Here is a 25,582-nt window from a genome sequence, read left to right as displayed (position 1 = left end):
TAAACTTTGCAAATTCACTACAAAGGACACGTTCATATTTTCATATTTTTCTAGTTACATTTTCTAGTTTTAAGGAATTCCAACATTTAGATCTCTTGGTAGGGATAGATCAAAAGTTACCATTAACTGTTAAGAATCATAGAATTCTCAATTTAGTTCTGAAAAAGACTTTATTTTTAAAAGATGACCTTTAAAATTATTCTTATGAGGAAATTAGCACCAAAGTAAATGCATTCTGCAAAGAATTACAAACCTCTCTGAATTTAAAGGCAGTCACTAATTCACTGACTTATCAGTTCAGCTGAATGCTATGAATAAGACAAGTAAATCTTTAGGCACAAAATAGTTAACACACACATGGAATGTACACATTAATGATCTACTGTAACAGGAAATACTTATTAATACCCAAATAGCTACTCTATTTTTATCGTGGCAAACTCTTACATATCATAGCTCGTGATTTCACTACTCTATAGCAGCAATAAAGTGTTAAAATGCCCATCAGCATGATGACACACATTCCAGTAGTAAAGCCAGCCTGTTTAAAAACACAAAAAGAACATATATCATGTTAGAATAAATTCATATGCAACCATATTATGTTACTTTAAACAATTATGATAAAAACCTGACAATGTAAAATTAAGTATAATTACCTATTTTCTTTAATAAATTTTACGTAGATTTATTAAAACCTTTATTATAAAGCTTACAATATGAAGAGAAAAAAATTCAGGCAAAAAGCATGCTGAAAAATTATATTACCTGTTTCATGCCCCAAGGAATACTTAGTATAGATGTTCCCATCATGGTATTCCAAATCATAAAACTGAAAACACAGAGTAACAGCAGTAAAAATAAGGAGTTTAACTATTCAAATATCTTAATTAAGACAAAAATTAAAATAACCAGTAATTTTCATTTATTTATAGTTTAAGTAATGCTCCAAAAATTAAGTTTACTCACATGGTTACTAAACTGGTGTTTTTACCATATCCTTCAGTGTAACTTTGGAGTTTATAAGCAGAACCCAATGGACTATATACATAGCACTCTTCTGGAGCTGGAACTACATGATCTGGAGCAATCTAGTAAGAGAAGAAACACAGAGAAATGTTAGAACCAGTAAATGTGCAAAACAGGATATTTTCTATACATCAGATTACCTGACTCTAGACACATTTCTAAGTATCATGAACAAATAAACACGTATTTCTGATTTATTAACATAAAAAATCCTTTCCAAATATAGTAGATCTAAAGGAAAAGAGTTTCAAGAATATAATAAACCGTTCATGTGAAATGAGAATGAATTCTTAAAAATACACAACTGCCAAAATATTTTTCTATTTATTTTCATGAGAAATAAAGAAGAGTCAGCAAAGACTGAGATTAAAGAATTCTAGATAGAGGAGATTTGGACCTTAGGTTAGGGGAATTTCAAGAGTCAAGTGGCCACTGAACTCCTCTGTGAGACTGGTTTTACCAAAGAGGTAGGTAGGGAACTCAAATTATAAAGAATTGAAAGCCAAAAAATTAAAAACAGAACTACCCTATGACCCAGCAATTGCACTATTAGGTATTTATCCAAAGGATACAAAACTGCTGATTTGAGGGGCATGTGCACCCCAACGTTTATAGCAGTGCTATCAACAATAGCCAAATTACGAAAAGGGCCCAAATGTCCAGTGACTGATGAATGGATTAAAGAAGAGGCGGTGTATACACACACACACACACACACACACACACACACACACACACACACACTGGAATACTACTCTGTGATAAAAAAAGAATGAAATCTTGCCATTTGCAACAATGTGGATGGGACTAGAGAGTATGCTAAGCGAAATAAGTCAATCATAGACAGATGTTGTATGATTTTACTCCTATGTGAAATTTGAGAAACACAATAGATAATCATGGGGAAGGGAAGGAAAAATAAGATAAAAATAGAGAGGGAGGCAAACCATAAAAGACTCTTAAATACAGAGAACAAACTGAGGGTTGCTGGAGAGGAAGTGGATGGGAGGATGGGGTGAATGGGTGATGGACATTAAGAAGGGCACTTGTTGGGATGAGCATTGGTTGTCATATGTAAGAGATCAATCACTGGGTTCTACTTATGAAGTCAAGACTATACTGTATGTTAACTACCTTGAATTAAAAAAAAAAAAAGAATTGAGAGTCAATAGAAGATAAACAATGGAAAAATAAATATAGACCATTCTTTTAAATGCTTACTAAAGCATTTAAAAAGCAGAAGAAAAAAAAGGTGAGCTAACACAGCCTAAGGAAAGGCAAAGCAAGAATTCTTAAAGATGGAGTATGTAAGCAAGAGGGAAGGAGCTAAGAGAGTTTGAAAGCACACAGACGACTGAACAGATAATATATTTCCTATACACATAGCTCCCACCTTGCCCCCTCATACATATTCTGAATTCTACCTCCCTATGGAGGGAAGATATTACAGTACTCTGGTATAACTATGCCCATCTCCCTGAGAATAGCTCTTGAGAATATGCAGTCCTATATATAGTAGTACAGTAGTTAAAGACATAGGAGCTGTCTGGCATAAATCAACAATCTTTTATATTCAGCACCTAGTAAGTAAATTTACAACTTTGTGCTAAGTTTAGTGTTCAAGAAAAAAAATACAGTCCACAACTTTAAGAAGCTTAAATTCCAGCTGGAAGATACATGAAGCAATCAGATAAAGCTATCAGAGATAAAAAAAAAAAAATTAAGTGTGGGATACTATATGGAAGGAATGACAAAAAATTAACGGGGACTAGAATAGTTGGGGAAGATGTCAAGGAAGTGATGGAACACTGGGCCTCAGTAGTAAGACAAGATATGGACTGGTGCAAAAAGAAAGTGTCGAATCATTCTCTATTTATGCATATGATTCGTGGTATCTTGTAGGAAAAGAATGTCTCAAATGTTATGCCTGGTGTGGCTTTGGAAACAACTACTTCTGAGAAATAAAAAGGCATATATGGAGGGGCACCTGGGTGGCTCAGTCTGTTAAGCATCCAACTCTTAATCTGAGGGTCATGAGTTCAAGCCCTGCATTTGGCTCTACACTGAGTATTAAGCCTACTTAAGAATGAAAAGGCATATATGGAAATGGGTTTGTTGCCTTCTCTTTTATCCTCATTCCTCCTGGGAATAAAAAAGAAAAAGGGGAAGGGCCATGCGTGCATCAGTCAGGACATAAACCATGAGCAAAGGTCAGAAAAAGTGAAAATCAAAAGTTATAGGGGGCAGGATTACACGCTAGAGAAGTTAAGAAGTTGCAAATTCTTGGGGTCCCTGGGTGACTCAGTCAGTTAAGCATCTGACTTCAGGTCAAGTCATGCTAACAGCTCAGAGCCTAGAGCCTGGAGCCTGCAGCTTGCAGCCTGCATGGGATTCTGCGTCTCCCCTCTCTGCCCCTCCCCTACTCACGTTATATGTCTCTCTCTCTCCCTCAAAAATAAATAAACATTAAAAAAAAAAAAAAAAAGAAGTTCCCAACTCTTAGGAATTACAGAAAAAATGGAGAATTGGATCCCACACTCTGATAGTAATCTAGGGCAGTGCTTTTCAAACTTGAATTTTCCTGTGATTGACACAGGGATATTGTTAAGCACAGATTATGATTCAGTAAGTCTGGAGTAAAGAATAGGATTCTGTATTTTTAGTAAATTCTCAGTGATGCCAATACTGCTGGCTTGTGCAGGCCCTGCTTTTATTAACAAGGATCTAGGAGATGTTGGCAGCCAAACAATTTTCTTCTCTTCCTGATTTTAGAATAAAAATATTAAGGTAAATGAGGAAATTTTCAGAAATAAAAGGTTTAATTCTATAAAATCCTGACACTTACGGCTTCACATTGTTTTGCCCTTAAAAATCTTTTAAGAAAAATAATTTTGGAATTCTCAGAAAATGAGCATGGATGTATACATATATTCATTAAAAATGGTCATATCACACTGTTACCTTTTGATCTCTGTTGACCGCTGTTTATATACTTTGATTTAGAGTTATTTCACTGTCAGTTAACAAAAGGTATTCAATTTGGTGTACAATGCTGACTTAATTTCCAGGCAAGCAATGTCCATTCAGGCCTAGACTGGCCCAGTCAGTATCTCTGAACTTTGCTTCCACAAGCAGAACCCCTAGGAGGTCTGAATTAGACCCAGAGATACCAGATTACTTCTACTCCACAGAGGGCTGAGATAATTCTGTTATAGAACTAAGACTTTACTGTAACTACTGATATAAATGCCTGGGGGAGGAAAAAGTGAAAAAATTGGGGAAAAAAATGACACCACTCAGAATATGTGGGATGTCCTTATTTTGGCTATACAAAAGGAGATCGTAATACCTCAGAAGGCTTTAGTGAGATATCTATGTTCAAGTGATATCCTAATCATTGCCCTTTATTTTTATTTATTTATTTTTTAAATGTTTATTTATTTTGAGATTGGAAGAGAGAGAGAAAGCAAGCCGAGGAACAGAGAGAGAGAGAGAGAGATGGAGGGAGAGAATCCCAAGCAGGACCCGTGCTGTCAGCACAGAGCCCGACATGGGGCTCGAACCCACAAACTGTGAGATCATGACCTGAGCCGAAATCAAGAGTCAGACGCTCAACTGACTGAGCCACCCAGGCGCCCCTCATTGCCCTTTAGTAAATATCTAAAATTTCCATTTTTCTTTAAGCTTTAAGATTCCGAATATCTCATATATGATAATTCTTATAAGCAAACAAATTATTTCCAATATGTTTCTGATCCTAAAATAATATAGATTTTAGAAGATCAAGAGTCAACAACTATAGTCCATGGGTCAAATCTGGCCTTCAAACCAATTTTTTGCAGCCCCTTTGCTAAGAATGGTTTTTATATTTATAATGGTCATAAAATAAAAGTGAAGAATATGTAACTGTATGGGGCCCATAAAGCCTAAAATGTTTAAAATCTGCTCTTTGACCTATGTATTTTATCTACAAAAGGACAGTGCTAAATAGTAAAAATATTATATGTTTGCATGTATTTCAGTTTCCCATTCCTGCAGAAAATTTCTAAAAACATCTTTCCCTCGTAGCTTCAAACTTAAAAACTGAACAGACCAACCAGACTTGTTATTATTTATGTTTTTAATCAATAACGTCAAGTATTTCAGAAGTAGTTTGTCCTCCAAAGAGCTCTTCGGACTGGGGACTAGCAGAATTTAATCCAACAAATCTCTTAGGCTATTGTCAACATAGAGAGGTTGTTCCAAATCTCTAAGTTATGCTAGATAAGAATGAACTAGCCTGAGATGTAAGACATGTGTTAATTACTATCTTGACTTTCCATGATGCCATCCTTGGAATATGGCCAGCAAAAAATTCAATCACTGGGAGTTCCCCTGGCTTATGCTGTTCACTGTTCATTTCAATGTAACCTTAGACAATTAGCCATGTTTTTCCCCTTACCAGTGCCTTGTCTGCAGGAGCGGTGAGCCGGCTGTAGTAATGAATCCTCTTGTTCATGGCAGAGGCATGGTCGCTAACCCTCTGAATGACATCATTCACATTGACGATGTTTGTGGGCTCTATATAGAAAGGCCTAGAGAAGGGAATATACACTTGACAAAGAACATTCAGGCAGAAATTCTGGAAGTCAGCCATTGAAGAAAATAACTTCTTGTCCTCCATTAGAAATGAGATGCACCACCGCAAGACATTCACTTCTCACTTTTGGTGGGAAAAGAAAATTTTACAAAAGAAGCATTATCCAATCCACAGAATAAAGCTTTTGTCTCCTAATACTATCATAAACACTCTTTTCTACTCTTTAGGAATTTAGCAATAGAGGAGACATAACAGAAAGAGCTTCAATCAATTATTAAAAATAAATATAGCAGCTGTCAGTTTTCAACAATGAAATTTAGATCCACACAACTTTGAATATTCTCTCAAAAGGCTTTTGGCACTAAATCAGAGAAATTACTGACATAAATGTTCTTCTACTCAACAGTCTCTATTCCTTCTTTGCGGGCCAATGTTACTTCCTATGACAAATAAAATACAGATAAGTGATCTCAACCATCTCCCTTGTGAAACTTATCCAAAGTACTGTCAAATGGAACATCAAGACACCAGAGATATTTTGCCTCGTTCTACTTCTCTTGGATTTCGGTAACAAATCCTATTATGTTATTATTTATGTGTATACTCCCTTCCCATAACTGTGTCCCAATTAACTGTAGATTCTGGTTTTCAATCATCATTTTCAGTCATTAACCCTGCCAATTCCTAACAAAACTCCTTTCATTTGCTTTCTAAGCTTCCAGTAATGGACTCCAAAACAGAAAGACCAGGCAGAGTAGCATGAAAAGGACTGCTTTCCTCCACTGACTCTCAGATCCCTCAAAGTCACAAATGATACTGTGCCCCAAACTGCATGTAATATGCTATTTCAGATTACATACAGATCCAAGTAATGAAGGAAAAAAAAACTAGATTTCTCTGGTTCCATATAACTCTTCTATATTTATAGTTCTGAAAGAAGCTTAAAATTTATGCTAGTCATTTGTGGAGACAGTTAATCTGGTCCTGTGGAATCACCTGAAAAACCAAGTGACTGAAATTTTAGTTTCTGCTATTTTTTCCAACTACTAGCTATAAGAGAAATCGTAGTATAGATGTTAAATTTAATCTTGTCTCTCTAGTTAGTATACAGAATCTCTGAATCTTCCTTTTGCTATTTATTCTCCACCACAGCACCTAAGTAGGACAGGTACTCTGCAATTCAATACACCAAATATCTTAAAGAAGAGCACTTACTAGAGCAAATAATATGGATATGGAGATCAACGTGACATTATATCTACACTAAGCATATCATTACTAAGTGAACTAAGCGATGTCAATAAATATGAAGGGGATATAAAGAAAATGAAACAGTCAAAGGCTGAATAAACTATCCCTACTTGGTAGTCTGAGGTAACTACCAATCCTCCCAAAGCACTATGGTATTTTATATAATTTGCATATCTACTGCATCAGTAGTACTAAAAAGCAATGTAAAATATTTATGTCCAGGAAACAGTTTAATCATACCTGGGGTCACAATCTACAGAGCATTCATTTCTTGTTTTGTAAGAATGATATCCCGCAAAGTTCAAGAAAGAACTATAGCTTAAAGTCAACATAAAGGAGAGAATGCAACTAATCAAGGATTACTAAAAGAAACTAACAAGAATGGTAGTGATAGAAAAGTATAAATATTCTACTTGTAGCTTCTTACTCTGAAAATTCAACGGTATTAATATCAACCACTAAATTGGCTTGAAGGCCTTGCTGAAAAGCAGTCCAGGAAGTGCTACATTTTTTGGCTTCTGGCATCTAACAAAAGTGTTAACTGTACCAGTTTAGTTGGCTTGGGTACTCTGAGAGCAGAATGACTCTGAAAGTTTTTCTTTTCCGACAGTTTTCATCGAGATGCTGAGTGCCTGTTCAAACAAATATTTTGGAATCTTTTCAAAACAGATTCTCTTTAAAAATATCCAACTCAGCATATCTTAACTAAATTATTAGAAACATATGTTAAAGCTTCATCTGAGAGCAAAAAATATACATTACATTTCTAAATTGAACTTTAGTTGGATCTGAAAACATTTTTAAAATTAGTATTATACAGAGAACAGTATTAAGAATTAAATACTTTTGAAATTTGGGTTTTTTCTTTTGAACACGGTTTCACATGATTGCTCCCTATCAGTATTACTTCCCATTTGAAGTGTAGCTCAACTGTATCACAGCGAAAATAAATTATGAGATTTCATGTAGAAGTTATATTTGTTTTACCTTATAAATATTTATGGTTATGCTACAGAAAAAAAGTACCTTAAACATTCAGCAAAATTTTTAAAATATTTAGAAATGTGACTCAAAATCCCATATATTCATTTAACAAACTTATAAACAGAGAAATGTTATTTCTACCTAACACCTTTTCTAGGTTCCACTCCTTACATTCCTTAAAAACTTTTGGCTTTTAAATCTGTCTCCACCCTTCTACTGACCAGTTATACTCCTCTGAAAGTTAATAACAATTCCTTGACTTTTAAGGTTCATACTCAATGTGAAGACCTATGACTTAAAGCTGTTTGTTCCTTTATTCACATCTCCATGAAAGCTGAAGCCTTCCAACACCTGCCAAATTGGGGTAGTTTGTTAAAAAATGAAAAGGGAATCAAGTATTTAAAAATCTCAAGCAAATAAACATTCAAAATAATGAACCCACAGTACTTGTTTCTTCCTCCTTGGTAAAATGCTATGTCTGACAGGCAGATTTTCAATGAAGACAGAAAAGAAGTTAATCAAGTCACTGTACCTAGAAATTTCTTGCTGCTACAACAAAAATATTGGTAACCTCCAACTTGCTGATGTGTTTCTCGCTTTCCCTGGTGCTTATACAACATCCTTTTCCACAAAAATCCTGCTCTACATTCCAGTTTCACTCAATATTACCAAAGGCTGAGCCTAAGGATCTTCTCTACTATGGTTAATTATTTTGTACTGGTTTTCAAAATTTATTAAATATTATTTAAGTGCCAACCAAGCATAGTTAAGCATAGTTCTAAACATTTAATAATAACTAAGACATAGAAACTGAAGGATCATAATCTGCTGGAGGAGACAGGTAAGTAAGCAATCCCAGTCCAGGGGGAAAAATAGAAAAAGAGAGTGAGTGCTCATGAAAAACAGTGGGAGCAAGAAAGAGTGGACAGACTTGTGTGGTGTTGGGTACGTGCAGTGTACTGTGTGATCAAACAGAAGGAGAAGCTAACCCATGTCTGGCAGACCACTAAGGAAGTAACACCTGAGGTGAATCCTAAAAGATACAGAGGTAGACAGATATGGGAAAAAGTAGGAAAGAAATAGTGTTTCCAAAAAATATGTAAGAACACGTAGAAAGAACAAGGAGAGAGAGCATGATGTGTTTTTGAAAACTGTAAGTAGTGGGAAAAGTGGTAATATATAAGGCAAACATGGGCCAGGACACAGAAGACCTCACATGCCAATGAAGGATATGATCCAAAAGGGAAGAACCCCCAGTCTCAGACTCTTCTGCTGATTCCTTCTCTAATTCCAACCCTCAAATATCAGAGTAACCCAGAGTTTAATCCAGTGGCATTTTTTCTTCTCTATCTAGAGTCATGGTCTTGGTGGTCTCATCTAGTCACATAAATTTAAATATCATGCATAGGCTGATGGCACTCAAACTATCTCCAGTCTGAATTTTTTTTTTTTTTTTTTTTGAGAGAGAGAGGAAGCATGAGTGGAGCAGAGAGTCAGAGAGTGAGAGAGACAGAGAGAGAGAGACACAGAGAGAGAGACAGAGACAGAGAGAGAGAGAGAGAGACAGAGACAGAGAGAGAGAGAGAAAATCTTAAGCAGAATCAAGCAGGGCTTGATCCCATTACTCTGGGATCATGAACTGAGCCAAAATTAAGAGTCAGACACTCAACTGACTTAGCCAAACTCTCCCACCCATTGCATCTCTTAGACTTCAATGCTTACCATACTAATCACACCAGCCTCTTCACAGTTCCTGAAACACTATAAACAAACACCTGCTCCAGGATCTTTGTTAGTAATTTCAGGTAAAAACAAAGCCTCTGAAGGCCTTTCCCTAAATACCTGCATGGCTTCTTCTTTCAGGTCTTTCCTCACTTGTGGAATAAGGTATTTAGCTACCCTTGACAGCATAGCTAAAATTTCAACCCAGTTCTTTACCCTTGTCATTTCATAGATCTTCTCTGCTTTACAAGATCTCCTTAGCATTTATACTCCCCAACACAATATATATTTATTTATTATTGGTAAATATATTTTATTGCCTCCAGTAAATTAAGATCTACAAGAGGAGGGACTTTAGTCAATTTGGTCACTCTTATATTCTCAGGGCACAGAATAGTACATGGCATATTGTAAAAGCTCATTACAGGGCACCTGGGTGGCTCTCATGATCTCACAGCTTGTGGGTTCGAGCCCCACGTTGGGCTCTGTGCTGACAGCTCAGACCCTAGAGCCTGCTTCGGATTCTGTGTCTTCCTCTCTCTCTCTGCCCCTCCTCCACTCACACTCTGTCTCTCTGTCTCTCTGCCTCAAAAAATACACAAACATTAAAAAAAAATTAAAAGCTCATTAGAATACGATGAGTAAAGTATGGTGTAACACTTTACAAAAAAGTTTATTTTGAAATAATTTTTTCAAGTAAACTATCCCCAACGTGGGGCTCAAACATCAAGAGTCGCACACTTACCAACTGAGCCAGCCAAATGCCCCATTATTTTGAAATAAATTAGAGTCATATAGAAGTTAGAAATATAGTACAGAAAGTATTCCCATTAACACTCCACTCAGGTTCTACAATGACATCTTATATAACCATACTACAACCATTGAAACTTGTATTACCTTTATAATCAGAAAAAAAGTGAATGAAAAATTATGGGGATAATTCTTTCAACTTTTCTGTACATTTAAAGTATTTAAAATAAAACTTGGGGGGAGAAATGATGGAAGGAGTAATCAAAGTATCAAATACTGTACAAAATGAGAAGCAACCTGTACAAAAATCAACTTAGGGTGTTAATCTAGTTAATTTGAGTTATCCTCAAACCAATTAAAAATTTTTCAGGCAGAATGATTGTGTCAAGTGCTACTGCAAAGACAAATGAGATGGGAACTGATCAATGAAATGACCACCAGTGACTTTGATATGAGTAGTCTCAGTGCAGTAGTAAGGGCAAAAGCCTGTCTGAATTGGGATTAAGAGAAAAACTGGATACGATGAGTATAAATAATCCTTGCAAAGAGTCTTCTGTAAAAAGGAACAAAAGAAATGGAGTGGTAGCTAAAGAGGTAAGTGTAAATAGTCTACAAAGTATAAAAAAAGCATAACAAACACAATCACCTGTAATCCCATGAATGGCTTCATTCTCTTGTAAGAAAACATGAGATTCCATTGCTATAATTTTAAAATTATAAATTGCTATAATTTTAAAATCTGACAATACCAAGCACTAGTAGGAGATAATGGAAACTGTTATACAATATAGTGGAAATGTAAACTGATAGAATTCTTGTAGAAAAGAGTTTGGCATTATCCAGTTAAGTTGAATATACACATACAGCACTACCAAGCAAGTGCACTCCCAGGAATTTATCCTAGAGAAGTTCTTGCACATGTATGCTAAATACACATAGACTAATGTTTATAGGAATGCTATTTGTAAGATCTCCACACTGGAGACAACTCAAATGTCCAACAACAGTAGAATGTATACATAAACTGCAGATACTCATAGAATGAAATGCCAGAAAGCACTGGAAAGAACTATTGTTACACACAACTTGGGTGAAAATTATAAACAAAAATTCCAAAATAATACATACAGTATGATCTCATTTACATGAAGCCTACAAAAATGTAAAACTGATTTCAGTATTTTAGGGATACAGAGACAATAAATAATGAAAAGTAGGGAAATGGTCACACAAATGGGGAAGAGTGTTTACCTACAGAGGAAGGAAGAGTGTTTGGTGAAAGACATATGAGGAACATATGAGGTGCTGTTATATCTAGACCTTGGTGTTGGTTGTACAGGTATTGGCTTTATAATTATCTTTAAAATTGTACTTAAGACCTACACAGTCTTCTGTACACATATGTGATTAAAGACTTTAAAAACAGGCCTTTAACACATTTTTTCAAAATTTAGTAATGAGATCAAAAGGGACCATAACATCTTCTGTATCATACAGAAATTTACTGGTTATAGGAGTGCCTAGGTGGTTCAGTTGGTTAAGCATCTGAGTCTTGATTTGGACTCAGGTCATGATCTCACGGTTTGTGAGTTTGAGCCCCGCATCAGGTCCTGTGCTGCTAGCACGGAGCCTACTTAGGATTCTCTGTCTCCCTCTCAAAAATAAATAATTAAACACACACACACAAAAAGAAATTTATTGGTTATCTTTTGGCAAAATACCTTAAAGAGTGTCAAACTTAAATACAAGTTATCTACTTTTTGCTATAAAAAGTCAACTGTGGAAGAGGGCAGGAGGATGGCGGCAAAGGACGATGCTGGGCTCACCGCATCCTGCTGATCACTTAGATTCCACCCACATCTGCCTAATTTACCCCGATAACCACCAGAAGACTAGCAGAACAGACTCTCTGGAGCCAAGTGTAGACCGAGAGGCTCACGGAAGGGGGTAGGAAGGGCGGAGAGGCGATGCGCACTACACAGACTGGGGGGAGGGAGCCAGGGCAGTGGAGGGGCAGCCAGCACACCCGGCAAGGCAGAGCCCCCAAGTCTGGCTTGCAAAAGCGGAGGGACTGGACGGAGTGTGTTCTGACAACCAGTGGGACTTAACATCTGGAACGTTATAAGTCAACAGCTCTGCTCGGAGAGTGGGAGGGAGAGTTGTTGAGCCCAGGAGGACGGGGCTCAGCTTGGTGGGGAACAAAGGCACTGGGAAGCGCCATCTCCCTCGCCCACCCCCAGCCAAAATCCCAAAGGAAGCCAGTTCCTGTCACGGAACTTGCTTGCACCATGCAAACACCCAACGCTGTGTTTCTGCGGATCCATCCCCCCAATGGGTCTGCCTCCCTCCCGGTGCCACAGGGTCCCTCCCTAAGCGGACCACCAAAGGCAAAGTGAGCTGAGCCTACCCCTCCAGCCCCTGTGCGCCTTGTAGATCCACACCCGCTAATACGCCAGATCCCATCGAAGCAGCACCACAAGACTGGTAGTGTGCAAGTGGCCCGAACAGAGGCCACACCACTCCACAGTGAGTCCTGCCCCTGGGAGAGGGGAAGATAAGGTACACACCAGTCTGAGTGTGGCCCCAGCAGTGGGCTGGGGGCAGACATCAGGACTGACTGCGGCCCCGCCCACCAACACAAGTTACTCCAGACAGCACAGAGGAAGAGCCCTGCAGTTCCACGCCACTCCAGGGACTATCCAAAATGAAGAAACGGAGGAATTCTCCTCAAAAGAAACTCCAGGAAGTAGCAACAGCTAACGAATTGATCAAAAACGATTTAAGCAATATAACAGAAAATGACAGCAGAGAATCTATTGCTACAGAGATCAAGGGACTAAGAAACAGTCAGGAGGAGCTAAAAAATGCTATAAATGAGCTGCAAAATAAAATGGAGGTGACCACAGCTCGGATTGAAGAGGCAGAGGAGAAAATAGGTGAATTAGAAGATAAAATTATGGAAAAAGAAGAAGCTGAGAGAAAGAGAGATAAAAAAATCCAGGAGTATGAGGGGAGACTTAGAGAACTAAGTGACATAATTAAGCGAAATAATGTATGCATAATTGGGATTCCAGAGGAGGAAGAGAGAGGGAAAGGTGCTTAAGGTGTACTTGAAGAAATCATAGCTGAGAACTTCCCTGATCTGGGGAAGGAAAAAGGCATTGAAATCCAAGAGGCACAGAGAACGCCCTTCAGATGCAACCTGAATTGATCTTTTGCACGACATATCATAGTGAAACCAGCAAAATACAAGGATAAAGAGAAAATTCTGAAAACAGCTAGGGATAAACATGCTCTAACATTTAAAGGGAGATTGATAAGACTCATGACGGATATGTCTACTGAAATTTGGCAGGCCAGAAAGGAATGGCAGGAAATCTTCAATGTGATGAACAGAAAAAAATATGCAGCCGAGAATCTTTTATCCAACAAGTCGGTCATTTAGAATAGAAGGAGAGATAAAGGTCTTCCCAAACAAACAAAAACTGAAGGAATTCATCACCACTAAACCAGCCCTACAAGAGATCCTAGAGGGGATCCTGTGAGACAAAGTACCAGAGACATCACTGCAAGCATGAAACCTACAGACATCACAATGACTCTAAACCCATATCTTTCAATAATAACACTGAATGTAAATGGACTAAATGCGCCAACCAAAAGACATAGGATATCAGAATGGAAAAAAAAAACAAGACCTATCTATTTGCTGTCTACAAGAGACTCATTTTAGACCTGAGGACACCTTCAGATTGAAAGTGAGGGGATGGAGAACTATCTATCATGCTACTGAAAGTCAAAAGAATGCTGGACTAGCCATACTTATATCAGACAAACTAGACTTCAAATTAAAGGCTGTAACAAGAGATGAAGAAGGGCATTATATAATAATTACAGGGTCAATCCATCAGGATGAGCTAACAATTATAAATGTCTATGTGCCGAATACGGGAGCCCCCAAATATATAAAACAATTAATCACAAACATAAGCAACCTTATTGATAAGAATGTGGTAATTGCAGGGGACTTTAATACTCCAATTACAACATTGGATAGATCATCTAGACACAGGATCAATAAAGAAACAAGGGCCCTGAATGATACACTGGATCAGATGGACTTGACAGATATATTTAGAACTCTGCATCCCAAAGCAACAGATATACTTTCTTCTCGAGTGCACATGGAACCTTCTCCAAGATAGATCACATACTGGGTCACAAAACAGCCCTTCATAAGTATACAAGAATTGAGATCATACCATGCATACTTTCAGACCACAATGTGATGAAGCTTGAAATCAACCACAGGAAAAAGTCTGGAAAACCTCCAAAAGCATGGAGGTTAAAAAACACCCTACTAACGAATGAATGGGTCACCCAGGTAATTAGAGAAGAAATTAAAAAATATATGGAAACAAATGAAAATGAAAATACAACAATCCAAACGTTTTGGGATGCAGCAGAGGCAGTCCTGAGAGGAAAATACATTGCAATCCAGACCTATCTCAAGAAACAAGAAAAATCCCAAATACAAAATCTAACAGCACACCTAAAGGAAATAGAAGCAAAACAGCAAAGACACCCCAAATCCAGCAGAAGAAGAGAAATAATAAAGATCAGAGCAGAAATAAACAATATAGAATCTAAAAAAACTGTAGAGCAGATCAATGAAACCAAGAGTTGGTTTTTTGAAAAAATAAACAAAATTGATAAACCACTAGCCAGGCTTCTCAAAAAGAAAAGGGAGATGACCCAAATACATAAAATCATGAATGAAAATGGAATTATTACAACCAATCCCTCAGAAATAATCAGGGAATACTATGAAAAATTATACGCCAACAAACTGGACAACCTAGAAGAAATGGACAAATTCCTAAACACCCACACTCTTCCAAAACTCAATCAGGAGGAAATAGAAAGCTTGAACAGACCCATAACCAGCGAAGAAATTGAATCAGTTATCAAAAATCTCCCAACAAATAAGAGTCAAGTCCCAGATGGCTTCCCAGGGGAATTCTCCAGACATTTAAAGCAGAGATAATACCTATGCTTCTCAAGCTATTCCAAAAAATAGAAAGGGAAGGAAAACTTCCAGACTCATTCTATGAAGCCAGAATTAGTTTGATTCCTAAACCAGACAAAGACCCAGTAAAAAAAAAGAACTACAGGCCAATATCCCTGATGAATATGGATGCAAAAATTCTCAATAAGATACTAGCAAATCGAATTCAACGGCATATAAAAAGAATTATTCACCATGATCAAGTGGGATTCATTCCTGGGCTACAGGGCTGGTTCAACATTCGCAAATCAATCAACGTGATACATCACATTAATAAAAAAAAAGATAAGAACCATATGATCCTGTCCATCGATGCACAAAAAGCGTTTGACAAACTTCAGCATCCTTTCTTAATAAAAACCCTCGAGAAAGTTGGGATAGAAGGAACATACTTAAACATCATAAAAGCCATTTATAAGAAGCCCACAGCTAATATCATCCTCAATGGGGAAAAACAGAGCTTTCTCCCTGAAATCAGGAACACAAAAGGGATGTACACTCTCACTGCTGTTGTTTAACATAGTGTTGGAGGTTCTAGCATCAGCAATCAGACAACGAATGGAAATCAAAGGTATCAAAATTGGCAAAGATGAAGTCAAGCTTTCACTTTTTGCAGATGACATGATATTATACATGGAAAACCCAACAGACTCCACCAAAAGTCTGCTAAAATTGATACATGAATTCAGCAAAGTTGCAGGATACAAAATTAATGTACAGAAATCAGTTGCATTCTTATACACTAATAATGAAGCAACAGAATAAAGAAACTGATCTCATTCACAATTGCATCAAGAATCATTAAATACCTAGGAATAAACCTAACCAAAGATGTAAAAGATCTGTATGCTGAAAACTATAGAAAGCTTATGAAGGAAATTGAAGAACATATAAAGAAATGGAAAAACATTCCATGCTCATGGATTGGAAGAATAAATATTGTTAAAATGTCAATACTACCCAAAACTATCTACACATTCAATGCAATCCCAATCAAAATAGCTTCTAGTTCTCGAAGCTAGAACAAGCAATCCTAAAATTCATATGGAACCACAAAAGACCCCGAATAGCCAAAGTAATGTTGAACAAGAAGACCAAAGCAGGAGGCATCACAATACCAGACTTTAGCCTCTACTACAAAGCTGTAATCATCAAGACAGCATGGTATTGGCACAAAAACAGACACATAGACCAATGACAGAATAGAAACCCCAGAACTAGACCCACAAAGGTATGACCAACTAATCTTTGACAAAGCAGGAAAGAATATCCAATGGAAAAAAGACAGTCTCTTTAACAAATGGTGATGGGAGAACTGGACAGCAACATGCAGAAGGTTGAAACTATACCACTTTCTTATACCATTCACAAAAATAAACTCAAAATGGATAAAGGTCCTGAATGTGAGGCAAGAAACCATCAAAACCCTAGAGGAGAAAGCAGGAAAAGATCTCTCTGACCTCAGCCATAGCAATTTCTTACTTGACACATCCCCAAAGGCAAGGGAATTAAAAGCAAAATGAACTATTGGGACCTCATGAAGATAAAGAGATTCTGCACAGCAAAGGAAACAATCAACAAAACTCAAAGGCAACCAACGGGATGGGAAAAGATATTTGCAAATGACATATCAGACAAAGGGCTAGTATCCAAAATCTATAAAGAGTTCACCAAACTCCACACCCGAAAAACAAATAATCCAGTGAAGAAATGGGCAGAAAACATGAATAGACACTTCTCTAAAGAAGACATCCAGATGGCCAACAGGCACATGAAAAGATGTTCAACGTCGCTCCTCATCAGGGAAATACAAATCAAAACTACACTCAGATATCACCTCATGCCAGTCAGAGTGGCCAAAATGAACAAATCAGGAGACTATACGTGCTGGAGAGGATGTGGAGAAACGGGAACCCTCTTGCACTGTTGGTGGGAATGCAAACTGGTGCAGCCTCTCTGGAAAACAGTGTGGAGGTTCCTCAAAAAATTAAAAATAGACCTACCCTATGACCCAGCAGTAGCACTGCTAGGAATTTACCCAAGGGATACAGGAGTACTGATGCATAGGGACACTTTTACCCCAGTGTTTATAGCAGCACTCTCAACAATAGCCAAATTGTGAAAAAAGCCTAAATGTCCATCAACTGATGAATGGATAAAGAAATTGTCGTTTATATACACAATGGAGTACTACGTGGCAATGAGAAAGAATGAAATATGGCCTTTTGTAGCAACGTGGATGCAACTGGAGAGTGTGATGCTAAGTGAAATAAGCCATACAGAGAAAGACAGATACCATATGTTTTCACTCTTATGTGGATCCTGAGAAACTTAACAGAAACCCATGGGGGAGGGGAAGGAAAAAAAAGAAAAAAAAGAGGTTAGAGTGGGAGAGAGAGCCAAAGCATAAGAGACTCTTAAAAACTGAGAACAAACTGAGGGTTGATGGGGGGTGGGAGGGACGGGAGGGTAGGTGATGGGCATTGAAGAAGGCATCTTTTGGGATGAGCACTGGGTGTTGTATGGAAGCTAATTTGACAATAAATTTCATATAATAAAAAAAAACAATAGCTAAATTATGGAAAGAGCCTAAATGTCTATCAACTGATGAATGGATAAAGAAATTATGGTTTATATACACAATGGAATACTACATGGCAATGAGAAAGAATGAAATATGGCCCTTGGTAGCAACATGGATAGAACTGGACAGTGTTATGCTAAGTGAAATAAGTCATACAGAGAAGGACAGATTCCATATGTTTTCACTCCTATGTGGATCCTGAGAAACTTAACAGAAGACCATGGGGGAGGGGAAGAAAAAAAATGGTTAGAGAGGGAGGGAGCCAAAACATAATAGACTCCTAAAAACTAAGAACAAATTGAGGGTTTATGGGGGGTGGGAGGGAGGGGTGGGTGGGTGATGGGTATTGAGGGCACCTGTTGGGATGAGCACTGGGTGTTGTATGGAAACCAATTTGACAATAAATTTCATAATTAAAAAAAAAAAGTCAACTGTGCCAAATTTGTTAATTCCTATTGTGATGGTAAGTTGCTATCAACAGCATGCTACATAGGTACAGAGCATATATTAAAAACCACAAAGGCCTTGTGATGCTTGGGTGGCTCGATCAGTTAAGCATCTGACTTTGGTTCAGGTCATGACCTCGTGGTTTGTGAGCTGGAGCCCCACATCTGGCTCTGTGCTAACAGCTGAGAGCTTGGAGCCTGCTTCAAATTCTGTGTCTCCCTCTTTCTTTGCCCTTCCCCTACTCATACTCTGTCTCTCTCTCCAAAATAGATAAACATTAAAAAAATTTTAAAAACCAAAAAGCCTTCACATACTTAATCTATCTCCCTTCAAGGCACAGATGATATTTTGACAATGACTGAGAAAGTAGTTTTGCTTTTTAAAAATTCACATTGAACACAGAATATTCTGATAATGGATGTTTAGAAATTTTTCCATTTGTTACATGATTCTATTGCTGAAAATGATGTCTGTCACCAATAAAAATTCATACCTGTAATTTTGCATACATGGATGAAAATTTTTTAATATTTAAAAACTTCCAAAGTATGTAAATGGTCTTTAAGTCTGTTATTAAACATAAAAAAGTCAAAATAATAATTTTAATGGAGCAAATGACAACACTAGTTAGTATCTTTGTATTTCATGTAATACAGGTATCAATCAGTATTTTCACTAAAAAGTGTTTATAGAGTACAAAATGTTTAAAAATCAGTGAAGTTAAACATTCAAAATATTTCAAATATGGAAATTTGCAAATATAAATCTTCAAATAAAACATAAGTTTATAAAGCTTTTTTTTTAAGTTTATTTATTTATTTTGAAAGAGAGAGAGAGAACAAGTGGAGGAGTGGCAGAAAGAGAGGGGGACAGAGGATCCAAAGCAAGCTCTTTGCTGACAGCAGAGAGCCTGATGCAGGGCTCGAACTCACAAACCGTGAGATCATGACCTGAACCGAAGTCAGACACTTAACTGAGTGAACGACCGAGTCGGGTTTTTTTATATGAAATCTTTTTTATAAGCTTTATAAAAAGCTATAAAAGTTGATAAACTTTTTAATAAACATTTAAAAAAGTTATAATTCTAAAGTAAATTATTAGATAAGACTATATCTAATGTTTCTTTCCCCTTTGCTTCCTTCTACCCTGGTTACTTTCCAAACTGACACTTCTGAAAAAACTGGTCCAGAAGAACTTCAAGACCTTCCTCAAATATTTAGTGTCCCTTAAATGGAGTGTTCAGACTAGGTGGGCAGCTCCTCCACTCTGGCCAGAAGCTACGGAGTTGTAGCAGTTTTGATTTCTCCCACAGTTAACTTGGTAGGGATAGTTCTGTCTATTAAGTTCTCCCCTTCCCCAGCAGAGAGATTAGCCACCTCTGAAGATGCAACTGTCTTTCCCCCACCTTCTCCAGGTGCGTATATGTTGGGGAGTAAATGCTAGAACTGAGCAGAAAGTAGAGCTAGAATGATGTAAGAAATGAAGGAGGAGAGAGTGGGGGATAATTTGGAGAGAGAACCAAAAAAGGGGAACAAAAGTACTGGTTGTTTTCAAATTAACAGTATTAAAAAAACACTAGTATTTTGGACTTTACAAATAGCATGGGATACTAGAATATACAAAACAGCACTGCAATCACTCAATGTAAGAACTGAGTGACATCAGAGAGGATGAAATCTACCAAGTAAATTTCAACAAAAACTTCCACATAATTGCTGGATGAGACACAAATAAACTTCAAATCAGTTTGAATTACTGTGTAGCAAAATACTATAAAATATTTTAAAGTAATAGAGCACATTCACTTATTGATAATACACATAAGTTTTAATATACTGTTCATAAATAAAATTTAATTATCAAGATTATATCTTATAATTTCTATTTTGTTTTATAATGTACATAATAACATTCAGAAGTATAAGTACATACTTTGCAAATGAATACCCACACATATGTACACACATACACATATTCAGTCCCATTATTTTTAGATTATTTTATTTTTTAACTGATAAGGGTGGTATGATGAAAAAAGTAAATGTTAATTAACCCCTGGTTGAAAGTTATGGGTTCCTTATTTTAGCATTCTAAGCTTTATTTAGCTGTAAGAACTTCATCAATACCATACGGACACAGAACTTCACCTGAATATTAGTTCTCAGGCCTGTGTATCTTAATTAAATATGGTTCTGCTAAGAATGAATTTCAAAATTCTTGAATTCAATGCAATTCAAGCTTTCACATTTTGGTTTAAGAGAATCTGTAAATTGTTTTAATTCTACTGTCCTAAAAACAATTCTTTTAGGGCCACAAAATGAGCAGTAACAGCAATGTGAGGGTTTTTGTTTGTTTTTAGTATCAGCACTGAATTGAGGCTAAAAGAATTTAAAAAAATTTCAAGTTAGAAGCACTTGTATATAAATACTAATATATAGTTCTTCAATTTTTCTCTAGGTTGAAGTAAAACAGTAACACCACCACACTCCATCCTTTCTTCTACCTAGAAAAAGCAGACCCAAAGGGAACATGGTGAGTAACTTCAACAAAGAAAGATTAGGAATGTGGGGAATCTGGTTTTAAGTCTGTTTGTTAAGTCTGTTAACAATTCTCTAGTTGTATACCTGCAATTGGTTTCATCACTTTTGCAGTAATTATACTATTGCACTAAATGCCTTTTGACCATATACTTGGATATGTTAAAAATACTGAGTAGACAGAGAAAGATGCCAATCCAATTCTTCACACCCTTTCCTCCCAATAAGACCTACTTGGACTTGACCCTAATGAGCACCAGTCAAACCAACTGGGATACTTCTTTCTTCAGGCTTCTCCAAATAACGTTAATGAGGGAGGAAGGGAAGAAAATAAAGCAGAACTAACTCCAAGGTGACAAACAGCAAGATCAGATATAACAGATAGATCTAGGGAAAACAGAAAGATCTAGGAAAAGAAGTGGAAGCAAATCATGTAAGCAGATAGGGATACAACAGAGAAGTTGAGCAAACAAAGACATGTGGAAAAAGAGGAAGGAGGAAAAAATATATAAGAACAAATATTTCAGAGAATAAAAGGATTCCAATGGGACTAGAAATAAGATCCCATTTATTTATTTATTTTTTTTAATTTTTTTTTAACGTTTATTTATTTTTGAGACAGAGAGAGACAGAGCATGAACGGGGGAGGGGCAGAGAGAGAGGGAGACACAGAATCTGAAACAGGCTCCAGGCTCTGACCATCAGCACAGAGCCCGACGCGGGGCTCGAACTCACGGACCGCGAGATCGTGACCTGAGCCGAAGTCGGGCGCTTAACCGACTGAGCCACCCAGGCGCCCCGAAATAAGATCCCATGTAAAGCATTTCTAGCTTAAAAAGCATTCTCTTTAAGCATTTAGCAAAAAAGTGTTCCAGTGGGGAAAAAAAATAGTGGAACATAGGGCGAAGGGTGAGAGAAGTGGACTGAAGAGGGAAAGCAGAGGGAAGAGAGTAGGAGGAAAAAGAAGGAAGAGAGGGAGAGTATAGAAAGTAGTGCTACAACCAGCATGGTGGCCATCTGCTCTATGCTTCTGCTAAATCCCTCGTCTCATCTACTTAACACAGACGGCACGTTCCTCAAAATGTAATTTATGCAGGTCTGGAAACCAATCTTCCTGGGAAAACTACTTTTCTACCTTTTGTTGTACATCTCCATAATCCCAAACTATGAAACTACTAAGGCTCAGTAACCACTTCCAATCACTATTATTGGGCCAGGATCTACCCTTACAAATAAACTCCTCACTTTGCTTTGTCAGTCCTTCTCTCCCCTAAAACCACAATTATTGCTATTCAGTATTATTGACAGATGAAACAGAAAGAGGCTAGCTTACATGTGTGCAAACTAGTTCACATTCTAAAAATCCAGGGGCCATAGCAACATGTATTGTAAGACATCAGGAATGTTGCTTATTTTGTTTTATTTTTTTAATTTTTAAAATGTTTTTATATTTTAATTTTTGAGAGAGAGAGAGAGAGAGAGAGAGAGAGAGCTTGAGCAGGGGAGGGGCAGAGAGAAAAGGAGACACAGAATCTGAAACAAGCTCCATGCTCCGAGCTATCAGCACAGAGCCCCACACAGGGCTTCAACCAGTGAACTGCGGGATCATGACCTGAGCTATAGTTGGACGCTTAAATGACTGAGCCACCCAGATGCCCTAGAATGCTGCTTATTTTAAATATCTACTTCTACTCCACTGGCTTACCAGACCTCTTGCAATGTTATCAATTACAAAAATCTAACTTTTAGGTTATGCTTTTGTATTTCCAGGTTTACCATATTAAAATGCAAATAGCCATAGAAAGATAATAGACTAAATCTCTGACACATTAGATTGCTTTCCATTAAAACACCAAACAGAGAACAGATCCCTACAAGAACAGGACAGATAAGTACTGGTAAAAAGGGCTAAGGAAAAGTATGGTTTACCAAGCATTGCCTAAAAGAAAACTCCTGAGTGAATTCTTGCCCTGGGGAACACAGGGCATACAGAGAAGAGCATGAAAGCTCTAGGCCCTAGGAAAAATGGAAAAGGAAATATCGGTAGAAGAAAACTGAAAAAGGAGAGCTCAAAACAAATTAACCACTTCACAATTTGGTTTCAGGCTGGCTGGACTGTTCAACTCCCAAAGGGCATAATCCCAGAGTCGCAGCACAGTATGAAGCAATCCTGAATACCAGCTCTATCTTGGGTTCCAGAAAGTCTGGGAAAAGCAGGAAAACAATCTCTTAGATGAGTGATTGCCAATGGAATATATCACATATGGCATAGGAGATTTCTAAACCTTTCTGTCCCTCCACCCACATTCCTAACTCCACCCCAAACCAGGTGGAAACTGAAGGGGGAGGAGAGGTGTGTAGAGAGAAAGGTGTACACATGTAGTCTGTAGTCTGCAGACGTTCCTCAAATGATCCAAATGGTAATGTCATGTATTCCTACTCTATGGTGACATGCTTCCTCTGCCATCTGACTAATTAGATCCCACTTCCACCAATGTGATTGGTGAAACGGTTTTAAGAACTCTTTTGAACTGATACATGATTTTGCTTGCCACCTAGTGGAGATAAAATTAATCACAAGCTGAACTGAGGCTAAGTAATCTAAAAGTATCCAATAGTTGTTTGCTATACTCTGACAGCCTAACATAGTTTCCCAAAGGGTGGCTACATGTAAGGATTTTTAGGTGACACAAGGATGAATGCTATCTTAACTACTTAATATTTACCACAATGCACGTTAGAATAAAGTATAAACAATACTTAAAACACATGATTTCACAAACATGCAAAGATGAGGGTAAATTAAGCCTAATTTTAAAAAGTATAGATTTTTAAAATATATCTAAATTATATTACACAGGTAATACTATAATGGGACACCATCAAAACTATACAGTGACTCAAAAATGACCAATGTTTTAGAAATAGTTGTCTAAGCTGGTTCTTCTGATAGAAGATAACTTCCCTCAGTATGTCTGAGTATTTTTTATGCATATAAGTAATATAATCTTTTTATAGAAATAACAAAGTTTTTAGGTACTCCTACTATTTTTCTCATCAAATAATTGTTTTTTTTAAAGAGAAATTATTTCACAGGTAAATTATCATTCATTACTGCTAAGTCTCTATAAATATTTGCCTTCCTTAAAACATGCTTACCTATGTAGTTATCCCATGATTGTCAATAGTTGATTCTTTCTCATTTTGACAAGTTTTATTACAGAAAATATATTTCCATTTAATCTACACAGTTAAACAAATTCTCACAGAACTGTCTGAACTCCTGACAACTTATTGCAATGGAATGCACTTTAATGACCTATGTTCTATTGTCACAGTGGTCAATTATCATAGAATTTAGAGGTTTTAAGAACATCTTGAGCATTCAATAAGCATTCATGAGTTCTTGTATTCACTTGATGTTGGAATAAACAAGTGAAAATTGTAAGACTCGTTTCATTATCTTCTCTGATGGCTACTATATTTCTCATAAGACAAATTTCACATTGCCATCTCTAGTTTCAAGAAAGACTGAAAAACTAAGTGTATGGATAATAGAAACAGGATTATCAAGACTAGTTTAAACCAATCCTCCTACATCTCCTGGATTGGAACCTATTGCCACAGTCAACAAAATTAAAATCCTGTTGGCAAGGAATAGGTAGGGTGGTTGAATAGTTGTTCGGTCTATCTGCCACACCACCCACCTCCTAACTCTCTCTCTGAGGAGGCAACCACTCTTACAGTTTACTACTTACTCTTCCAGAGTCACTTATACATATTGTATCATATACAGTTTTTTAAATTTATTTTTACCCAAACGATGGTACTCTATACACACTATTCTTCATTTTTTTGATTTAACAAAGTTGAAGACTTGTTCCATTTTAATATGTAATAAAGCCACTTCTTTCTTTTTAATGGGGGAAAATATTCCATTGTATCAATATGCCAAAATTTATTTATTCAGTCCTGTAAAAAAAGACATTTTGATGGTTTTAAATCTTTTACTATTATTATAAAATAATGCATTAAACAACCTTGTACATACATTATTTGACATCGTGAGTTCATGCTTACAAGTAGTGAAATTCCTGGGCCATATAAACTTTGGAATTGGCTGCTGGCATTTTGGGGCTGGGGGAAACACTAAATTATGGACTAAAATTAAAGAGCATGACAATGTATTTTAGAATCCTTCCACTGAGTGCAAATTATGCTTTTTCATTATATGTCATATTTTACCAATTCTAACATATATACATTTCTAAAATACGAATGCATCTCATAATCCCATAGACCTTTTAATCACTGTCAGCCAGGTGGCAGTCATAAAAGTAATTATTCCTGATGGTATGACAGGTAACTGTAATTCCTGGTCACTTCACTCATCAAACCATTTAAGGACCATTTAAGAAGAAATATAAGCCATGATATTGCCAGAAAACCTTTGGTGACACCTTCTGGTAAGATCAGGAAAGTGCAAGCATCAAAACTAAAAGAAGGTGTCAGTGATTTGAAACAAAATTCTTTCAACAAATACTACATTATTAATGTTCTTTTTTTTTTTTTTTTTTTAACGTTTATTTACTTTTGAGACAGAGAGAGACAGAGCATGAACAGGGGAG

The 25,582-nt window shown here is 36.9% G+C and overlaps 1 protein-coding gene across 7 annotated transcripts in view; it reads right to left on the bottom strand.

Annotated features, from left to right (window-relative positions):
- The window catches only part of SLC38A9 (solute carrier family 38 member 9), an 84,156-nt gene that overhangs the window by 43,947 nt on the left and 14,627 nt on the right, over positions 1–25,582 (bottom strand). For 4 of the 7 annotated variants that reach the window (XR_002071309.2, XM_053907357.1, XM_019414264.2 and 1 more), the window contains 4 exons: positions 5,471–5,603; positions 970–1,091; positions 769–832; positions 448–541 (listed from right to left, as the gene is read on the bottom strand). Coding sequence is in view for 6 of the 7 variants with exons in the window: in XM_053907357.1 (XP_053763332.1) it covers positions 448–541; positions 769–832; positions 970–1,091; positions 5,471–5,603 (413 nt within the window). In the remaining variant the exon portion in view is untranslated. The other 3 variants (XM_019414262.2, XM_019414263.2, XM_053907358.1) reach the window with 3 other exon arrangements.

The sequence above is a fragment of the Panthera pardus genome, unplaced genomic scaffold (genome assembly GCF_024362965.1).
Source record: "Panthera pardus isolate Hobbes unplaced genomic scaffold, ASM2436296v1 HiC_scaffold_2, whole genome shotgun sequence".
Classification (NCBI taxonomy): Eukaryota; Metazoa; Chordata; class Mammalia; order Carnivora; family Felidae; genus Panthera; species Panthera pardus.
Note: the sequence above shows the minus strand (reverse complement) of the source record. Positions and strands in the feature narration are given on the sequence as shown.